The 10,184-nt window shown below is 47.3% G+C and overlaps 1 protein-coding gene across 1 annotated transcript in view; it reads right to left on the bottom strand.

Annotated features, from left to right (window-relative positions):
• The window catches only part of DYM (dymeclin), a 294,566-nt gene that overhangs the window by 249,263 nt on the left and 35,119 nt on the right, over positions 1-10,184 (bottom strand). Inside the window, exons 3-4 of the mRNA XM_015424156.1 lie at positions 4,297-4,349; positions 1,093-1,186 (exon numbers count right to left, since the gene is read on the bottom strand). Coding sequence (XP_015279642.1) covers positions 1,093-1,186; positions 4,297-4,349 — 147 coding nt within the window. The remainder of the gene's footprint in view (positions 1-1,092; positions 1,187-4,296; positions 4,350-10,184) is intronic.

Here is a 10,184-nt window from a genome sequence, read left to right as displayed (position 1 = left end):
TTTCCCCCCTTCTCAAAACCCATCCCTTAGAAGATCCCATAATGCTACACAGCCTACCAATCTACCTTCTGTGTTTTACATCTAAATAGCTGTAGTCCAGCTTTGGCAGGCCTACGTTTTGAGTGGTTTCAAATATCCCACAGACTAAAAGAAATGCACAGGGAATGCAAAATCAGTTTCCAAGATTTATCATATATGCTTAAAACCAGGTCACCTGGGGCGAGCAGCACGCCTTCCCCATTGTTCTACCAACCTGCTGAGACACATGGGCTGCGGTCACACAAACTAAATAATCCACTTTCAATGCACTTTCCAACTGGATTTTGCCAGTTCAGACAGTAAAAATCCAGTTGGAAAGTGCACTGAAAGTGGATTACTTAGTGCAGGGGTGTCAAACTCATTTGTTATGAGGGCTGGATCTGACATAAATGAGACCTTGCCGGGCCGGGCCATGAAGATATAAACTTTATAAAGGACACAAACATTTTTTTACTTAAAATAAAAACATGCTTAAAACATTAGCTCTGTAAGCTGCAAACCTACTTTTGATTTATTGACATTCACCACAGAAATCACATGCTCAGAGTTCTGAGTCTAGGGCCCAGGTTAAAACATGAAATGGCTGAGTGATTAAGAGAGTCTGGCGAAGCAAGCTATGATTCAGCAGCAGCAGCTGCAGAACGGGAAGCAGGAGATGGCCAGTTCCACTGTGGGCCTGATCCGGCCCCCGGGCCGCGTGTCTGACACCCCTGATTTAGTGTGTGTGACCACAGCCATGGGTGGGCCAGCTGCTAAATTTTCTAATACTTAAGAGGCAACTGCCCCGACCTGGATAGTCCTGGATAGCCTGCTCTTGTCAGATCTCGGAAGCTAAGCCGGGTCGGCCCTGGCTGGTATCTAAATAGGAGAACCTCCAAGGAATACCAGCGTCGTGACATGGAGGCAGGCAATGGCAAACCACCTCTGAATGCCTGTTGGCTTGAAAATCCTAACGGGTAAGCTATAAGTCAGCTGTTACTTGAGGGTAAAAAAGCAGCAATTAACGCGCAAACAAAAGCAGAAATTAACAAACTCAACATTCATCACACTTACTTCTGACATTCTGCCGAAATTTTTAACTCTTTGGTTCTTGAAAGGAAGACTTTAATCAGCGCGGCGAGATTGCCTGTCCGAGGATTGTTCCCCACTAGGATTCAAAAGAATTTACACAGCATTTCACATTACGTAACGACTCTTGCATCTTTGAAACATCAAGGCCATGACCTGACATGGGACTAATCCAATTGTAACCAACCCTATACATGAATAAATGCAATCATACCCACACCTATACAGGAATAAACTCAACTCTATATTGGAACACTCAGTGGTACAGAGTGGTATTATTTGAAGTAAATATCTCCCTCTGAGCCCCCCACCCAAAAGTAAACCTGAAAAAAAGGATAAAATCCCAACACCTGACAGGTGGACCTACGGAGCAGCCTTGCCAGGTGTTGGGGCTCAGGCAACACAAGGAGCGGGTGAACCCTGAGCGCCAGTTTCACTGGCGTTATCATATCTTCTAACATGGGTATAGAGAAACAAAGCTCTTCCTGACTCAGCTCTATCTGTTCACCTGATGCCTTACCCAAGCTTGAACCATGGGGAATAGGGAATTCCAACACACAAAGGAATGTGGTCTCAGAGAGGTTAATTAAATAGCACTAAAGCCATGGTTCCATCAGGGGGCTGTGCTGTGCCTCCGGGGCTGAGAAGTCCAAAGTCGAAGGCAACCATTTTTATGCCCTTGCCCTTGTCTTCCTCTCTGCCACTCAAGGTTGCTCCTGATGAGCTTTTTCCTTGCCTCAAATTTGGACAATGGCACTTCCATCAAAAGTCCTTTTATCAGTTCTAACACAGAGTTTCAAAGAGCGGGTCTTCTTTTTTGGGGAATGTAATCCTCTCCTTCCTCTTTCATGGGCTTACAAGATTACTTTTCATAAAACAATATAGCACTGTGTTTTTACTACAAATGACCATTCATAGAATCATACAATCATAGAAGCATAGAGTTGGAAGGGACTGCCAGGGTCATCTAGTCCAACCCACTGCACAATGCAGGAAATTCACAAACACCTCTCCCTCCACACCCCCAGTGACCCCTGTTCCACACCCAGAAGATAATATAACTAAAGGGCACAGCAATCAAAATACATAAATTAACAGAAAATTGCTGCAACAGTTCAAACATTCACAAAATGAGGACAATAATGTATTGGCATTTCCATGTTGTTTTAATCCAGAATTTCTTTTTTCAACAGGTCAGGACGTCAAGTCACTGAAGTGCTTACGAACTTCCTCGAGTTTCAATATTTGTTTCGAGGCAATCTTTATCAAAATTCTGTTTTGTTGTAATTCTTTCACAAAGTAATCCAATATTAATGAAGTTGACACATTCCGAATGGCTAAGAATAGCTCCCAAGTTACAAATAGTTCCTTTTATCCCCCCCCCCCCCCCCCCCCCCCCCCCCCCCCTACATTTCCCTTTTTGCCCCCCCCCCCCCCCCCGCTCCAGGCTCTCCAGCCAAACTGGCCTGGAGAAAAATTGCTTCCTGACCATTCGAAAGCCTTAACTATCAAACCATAGATTAAACAAAGTACTGCAACAACCTTACCAAAGTTCCAGAACAGTAAGACTGAAAGATGGTAGATGATATAAGGCAAAATATACAAGGGGCTGACAACCATTTAGCAATCTTTGGGGAAAAAGCAAAGGTGGAATAGATACTCGCATTGGTATCTGCTTTTCATTAATTTAGGTTCTGCTAGTTCGCTGTTCATCTCTCTTTCTGCTGCTTATTGGCCTGAATCCTGTTTTTCTGCCAGTGGAAAACGCGGGGGTGGGGGGATTTTCACTGATTCCTCCCCTTCCACTGAAGACCCCCACTTCACCCCCCAAATTCTGTAACATGTAGCAACACTTACCCTGTGTTGTTGTGGTGTACATCTCCCTGCCCCTCTCAGAAACCGCTAACGAGATGAAGGGCAGGCAGGGAAATACAGAGCACCATGATGGCACCACATGAGGCACGTTTTACTACATGCTCCGAAGGGAGAAGAGGAGAACTTGACACCGGGATGCCATTTTCAGCGCCCTGCCTCCCCTAGCATCTAGTTCAGTCCTCAGTTTTCAACAAATCATTATAACAAAGGGGAAAGTACCCTAGATTAGGTGAGCCAGTGGCTGTCAGCCAGGACAACACAATGGAAACTGGGTTCTAAGCCCATCCAATGGCTCTTCTGGAGCCACAGAAAGAGCAGAAGTTTTAGAATAGAGACTTTGAAATGAGCCTTCATGTTCAGGGACAGTGTCTTAGTCAGAGCTAGGGTTGCCAGGTGGCCCCTGGCCAATGGCAAGGGGATGGGGGGCAGAGTTTCCATCTCCGGGTTGGGAACCTCCTGGAGATCTGGGGGTGGCGCCTGGGATGGAGATGGACCTCCATGGGGTCCAATGCCACAGAGTCCACCCTCCAAAGCATCCATTTTTCTCCAGGGTGAACCGATCTCTGCAGTCTGGAGCTCTAATTCCAGGAGATCCCCAGGCCCAACCTGGAGGCTGGCACCAGTGTTCCCTCTAAGCTGAGTTAAGTGTGAGCCAGCTCAGAGTTTATAGCTTCCAGCTCACACATTTTTGTCTTAGCCCGGGAAGGATGGCTCCAGAGCAAACTAACTGATGCAAGCAGCCAAATCGCTCGCTCACACCTTTAACGCCAGCAGCTCACAAAGTAGAATGTTGGCTCACAGGACTCCACAGCTTAGAGGGAGCATTGGCTGGCACCCCTGATCCACCAGGGAACTCAAAATGGACTGAAATAGGATCAAATGCAGAAATAAAAGGGGGCAAAGAGTGCACGGATTCCGGATCCCTTTTCATACTCCATCTCTGCTTTTATCTTCTACGGTTTGTCCTGTGAATAAATGCTTTTAAATTCTTTTTTTCTTTAAGTAGGAAAAAACACACAACCTGTTCTATTACATCTTAATATAGCTGTGCCCAAGCCACTTCCTGTGACAGCATGCAAAATAAAGCAAAAACCTGTGAAAACTTTATGTTCAAACAGCACATGCGGGGACAATATGTCTACATCTAGGCTTGGAAGCGAAGAGTGGCTTTAAAAAAATCCCATGCGCAGAGCACAGATGGGAGATATTAAATGTACCGCAGATACAAAGGTTTATAGCGCAGTGTGATTTATTAGGGAAGCTGACAATACGAAGAACACTGGAATAAACGCCAGCATCAAAATAGCCTCTTACCTAAAGACTTGCAGACTGAGACGGCAGCTTCTTCCAAAAGCTTTAGCTCGGCGCTGAAGACAAAAGAAAGAAACTGATTATGAACAATACTTTGAGCTTGCAGAAGGTGGTCATCAAATAAAGATAAAGTTGTTAAAAAGGAAAGCAACTAACATCAGTTATCATGAAGCTCGTAGGTCTTGTATCTCGGGAAGTTTTTAGTCATCCCAGGGCCCCGGGTACAAATGAAAATAGAAACCCGAGAGCCACGTACAATGAAAAACTCACCAAAATGTAACACAGCACAACGCAAGGTAAAGCTACTCAGTGACGCTTTGGTTCCTCTGCTAAAACTCAGCCTAAATAGGAATGTGCTACAAAGTTTGCCAAGCAACTTGAGTTTTCTGCCTTTTATCCAAGTACGATAGCACAGGAGCTTATAGCTGTGTGTCTGCAAGGTACGAAACAGCTTATTACGAACAGATGCTTACGCTGGGTGACCTTGGGCCAGTCACAGTCTCTCAGCCCAGCCTATCTCACAGGGTTGTTGTGGGGATACGATGGAGGAGAGGAGACTGGTGCAAGCTGCTTTGGGGTCCCCACTGGGGAGAAAGGTGGGGTCCAAATGAATTAAATAAAGAAACAAATTACACTGAGCCTACTTTTTCAAAAATGAGAAAACACATGCCTGGCTATTTCATCTGCTTTCTTAAATCACACACAAGGGCAAGAGATTATCCTTACAGAAGCAGAAACAATAGGGCACAGGAGGATCTCACATTGACATTACTCACATACTGCATAAGAACATAAGAGAAGCCATATGGGACCAGGCCAATGGTCCATCCCGTCCAAAATTCTGTTTTGTTGTAACACAATGGCCAAAACCCAGGTGCCATCAGGAGGTCCACCAGCGGGGCCGGAACTCCAGAAACCCCCCCACTGTTGCCCCCCCCTCAATCTCCAAGGACACAGAGCATCACATGCCCCAGACAGAGTGTTCCATCTCTACCTTGCAGCTAATAGCCATTCATGAACCTCTGCTCCACAAGTTTCTCCAATCCCCTCTTGAAGCTATCTATGCTTGTAGCTGCCACCACTTCCTGCGGCAGTGAATTCCACATTTATTTATTTATTTTATTAATCGCATTTATACCCCGCCCTACCCGCAATGCGGGCTCAGGGCGGCTCACAGTCAGTACATAAAATACAGTTAAAACCACATAAAACCATATAAAACAAATCCCATTATTAATACAGTTTCATAAAGTTTCAGAAGATAGTTACTCAAGATGGCTTATTTCAATATACTCTCTAAAGATCCTTCTGCTCCAGATCTTCCTGTGGCTGGATGTTAAAACCAAGAGGCCAGGGCTCTATAATGGTGGTGGCACTCTAGCTGAAAGCCTGGCGGAAGAGCTCCCATCTTGCAGGCCCTGCGGAACTGCAAGAGGTCCTGCAGGGCCCTGATCTCTTCCGGGAGCTCTTTCCACCAGGATGGGGCCACCACTGAGAAAGCCCTGGTAGTTGCAAGCCTGGCCACTTTTTAATTACTCTTTGGGTAAAGAAGTTCTTCATTTTATCTGTTCTGCAAATGGCACATTCTAAAGAACAGACAGATAGGAGACCAGTACAGGTAAAAAGTGGCCATGGCTGGGACCAAGGACATTGCATCTAAATGTGAGCTAGATTCGTGTCCAGAAGAGACCAACAAGGTTTTGGGGGTATAAGCTTTTGAGAGACAAAGCTCCCCAATGTCCATTTTGCTACTGGACTCGAATGTAACTCTGCTATAGCAGACCAACATGGCTACCCTCTGAAACTGCATCTAAACATATCTGACCTCCGGCTTACTCAGAAGCATGTTTAAATAAGCACATGTAATGGGACTGGATCCAGACTAAACTGGCAATTTACACTGATTCTCCCTTCTGGATGCAGCGCCGCTTACCACATTCGTCAGGGTCCCCTATCCACCAGGAGTCATATTCCATAGTGATCGGTGGGCTGCAGTGGGAGGGGTGTAAGGTTGCCAGGCCCTCCCTGGCCACTGACGGGGGAGGGGGACTAGGGTTGCCAGATCCAGGTTGGGAAACTCCTGGAGATTTGGGGGTGGAGCCTGGGGAGGACAGGGACCTCAGCGGGGTACAGTGCCACAGAGTCCACCCTCTCAAAGCATCCATTTTCTCCAGGGGACCTGAGCTGCGTAGTCTGGAGATGAGCTGTTCATTCTGGGGGGGAACCCAGGTCCCACCTGGGGGCTGGCATCCCTAGAGGGGAGAGGCAGGAAAGTTCCGTTTTGCCACTGGAAGATTTAGTATGGATCCCACCCAATGACTTGTTCCTTTGTCAGGCCGTGGCTGAAATGCCTCATATGAGTGCAGGTCATCCGGCAACTACATTTTGATGTTCAGTCGCAGTCCGACTCTTCGCGACCCCATGGACCACACCACGCCAGGCCCTCCCGTCTTCCACCATCCTCCCGAGTTTGCTCAGTTTCACGTCCGTTGCATCGATAACACTGTCTAACCATCTCATCCCCTTGCCGCCCCCTTCTTCTTTGACCTTCAGTCTTTCCCAGCAATCTTTCTCCAGCGAGGGCTCCCTTCTCATTTGGTGGCCAAAGTTATTTGAGCTTCAGCTTCAGTATCTGGCCTTCCGGGGAACAGTCAGGGTTGATTTCCTCGCTAAGAAGATCCATTGTCCTGCCTGTTCCCATACACTGCATTAGTGGCCCCGATTACAAGGCTGAGTTGATCGCTCCTCTGTTTGTGCCGAGAATTTCATCCATAAGCTTTGGTATTAACTTTGGGGAAAACAGATGTCTCTCCTGCCCTCTAGGACCAAGACCATCTGGAAGGCATCTGAATTTCATAAATGCCACCCTGAGCAACTGAAAGCATGGCTCACAGCTACTAAAATCCATTTGCATTAATTATCATAATTATTTAGAAAGCTTGTCAAGATCTAAGTACTGTACGAAAGCTGAAGATATTAAGGCATGTCCTGACCCCAGATTCCCAGGCTATAATCACAACATTTTACACAAGAAAACAAGTCAGTAGATAATAGTTGCTTTTGATTCCAAATGTGTTCGGCCCTAGGAAATAGAAACCTTATACAGGTCCAATGCGTGATTTTTAAAGAAGTATACTGTACACAAGATGGTCAGTCCCAACCAATTACAGCTCCCCTAGTGTGCATACATGTCTTTTACATCTACTCAATGCACATTTAAGGGCTAGAAATTGGCTTTTCAGAAATGAAAGCCAAGGTTCCGAGGATGCCAGATTTCATGCTCAAAAGCCAAATTCCACATCTGCTCAATGCAGTTGCTGGATAGTAGAATACCGTCAACCCCACTATAGACAGCACAGGAAACAGAGGCAGAAGAGTGCCTAGTAGGGACATGGCCAAAGAAGGGCTCAAGGGACCAAAGAGAAAGAGCTTTTAAAACAAGGTTCTTATAGACCGCCTCAAGAGGGGATTGGATAAACATACGGAGCAGAGGGCCATCAGTGGCTGTTAGCCACAAGGTAGAGATGGAACACTATGTCTAGGGCGGGGGGGCTTTGTATTCTTGGTGCTTGGGGGGTAACAGTGGGAGGGCTTCTGGAGTTCTGGCCCTGCCGGTGGACCTCCTGATGGCACCTGGGTTTTGGCCACTGTGTTTTGGCCAATAGGGCAGTGGGTTTCGGCCAACGGGGCTTCTCTAATGCAACGGGGGAGTTAGAACAGGAAGGAGCTTCTAGAATGTAAAGATGACATCTATATATAGACACTGTCAACAAGCCTTCAAGATTGTAATTCTGGCAACAGACTGCCCCACAAAAGCTCCAGAGTATGAATGCCTTGTAGATTATTTGGGAATAATCTGCTTCTGCTGCAATTCCAAGGGCTGGAGACACATAACGTGCGAAAACACGAACGCCCACCATGCCAAAGTCACCGTCTTCTCCTCAAAACCCCTCTCCTGGTGAGTGGCAAAAGCCCCTGGAAAGGGTTTGCATTGGAGGGATAGATCATCTGCTAGAAAAAGATGAGGACTGATTCCATTCCTTAAGAGCCGTTCCACATTTTATCTGGTGGTGGAAAGTGCCATCAAGTCACAGCCAATTTATGGCAATCCTGTAGAGATTTCAAGGCAAGAGGCGTTCAGAGGTGGTTTGCCACTGTCTGCCTCTGCATCACAGCCCTGGTATTCCTTGGAGGTCTCCCATTCAAATACTAGCCGGGGCTGACCCTGCTTAGCTGCTGAGATCTGACGAGATTGGGCTAGCCTGGGCTACCCAGGTCGGGGTGGACTTCATCAACATGAGTAGATAAAATCTGTTATCCTGGCGTGATGTGGTCCATGGGGTTGCGAAGAGTCAGACTCGACTGTGCGACTGAACAACAACAACTGCACTAGAAGGTGCCCTATTATTTCCCCCCTTATCATGTATGGACACTTTTCCTGTGTGAAAACTGTGCACATGTACTTGGCAGCGTATATATATTTTTGACGACATGGGATGCCAAGACGTTCAGATGCGTGTACGCAAAACAGAAACCATGCCTTTTTCCTCCCCATCCCACCCCAAGATGTGCACAAATTTTTCTCCACGTCCGTTTAACAAAACTGTGTGAAAGGTTGTGGTTGTTCTGAGATGTACTGTCCTGAGTGGTTCAACAGTTTTCTGGTCCTATTTGCCACTAATGGCATTACTTGCTATTAAAGGGCCGATTCAGTTTTAAATGGTGCTTAGAGCAAGCGTGGATGAGGAAAACAGACGGATGAGACGCTCTTGTGATCACTTGCTTCCCAAGACTAGGGCAGGCTACTCGCCGCTACCGCCCACTCTGTGCAATCAAAACCGATGCAAGAGATCTCTATTCATCCCAACGCTCAAGTGCCTACTCATACCCGGTTGTTTTTATATATATACACACACACATATACATATACATACATATATATATATACACTAGCAGTAAAGCCCGTTGTGAAAGCAATACAACGAGATCTAGAAAGAGGTTCTGGGGCAGTGCTCTGGCTTTGGGCAAACAGTGTCAATTTGCTGTGGTGACCTCAGCAGGGTATAATGACAGAGTCCACTGTTTTCTCCAGAGGAACTGATCTCTGATCTCTGCTACCTGAAGAGCAGTTGTAATTGTGAGTAATCTGTAGCCCTCACCTGGAGATTGGCAACAATTGTTACCCAGGACAAAATGGCTGGTTTGGAGGGTGGAGTCTATGGCATTCTACCTGTCTGAGGTCCCACCCCTCTGCAAACCCCACCCTCTCCAGGCTCCACCCCTCAAATCCCCAGGAATTTGTCAGCATGTAGTTGGCAACCCCATCTCCTTCCCAGCTAGCCACCAACCTACAATTATCTGCCCCTTTGACTTCAGCTGACTTCTGCCCTCCCTTCTGCAGAGCAGTTGTAATACTGAGTGCTCTCCAGCCCTCACCTGGAGATTGGCAACAATGGTTCCCTATGTGAGACTGACTGGTTTGGAGGGTGGAGTCTATGGCAGTGTACCTGTCTGAGGTCCCACCCCTCCTCAAACCTCACCCTCTTCAGGCTCCATCCCTCAAATCTCCAGGAATTTCCCATCTGGAGTTGGCAACCCTATCAGGATTGGCCCCAATGTGTTTTCTCCCAAAGGCCAAAGTAGGTGACAGGACCAAGCTTAGTTGCCTACCAACAGGCACTGAGGGGAATGTAGGGTTGCCAGCTCTAAGGAGGGAAATACCTGGAGGTTTGGGGGGTGGATTCTGTAGAGGGCCGGGCGACGGAGGCATCGGCCTTCTGTCGCCCGCCTTGCCCCCCCAATCTCGGCCCGGGCACCCGCGGCTCCCACCAGCGGCCGCCCGACTCCAGACTCCCCCGCGGCCACTCCAGCCAGGCGACGGAGGCATCGGC

This window comes from Gekko japonicus, unplaced genomic scaffold, assembly GCF_001447785.1.
Source record: "Gekko japonicus isolate JY-2015 unplaced genomic scaffold, Gekko_japonicus_V1.1 scaffold1349, whole genome shotgun sequence".
Lineage (NCBI taxonomy): Eukaryota > Metazoa > Chordata > Lepidosauria > Squamata > Gekkonidae > Gekko > Gekko japonicus.
The sequence above is the reverse complement of the archived record's forward strand: the minus strand, read 5'-3'. Positions and strand labels throughout refer to the sequence as shown.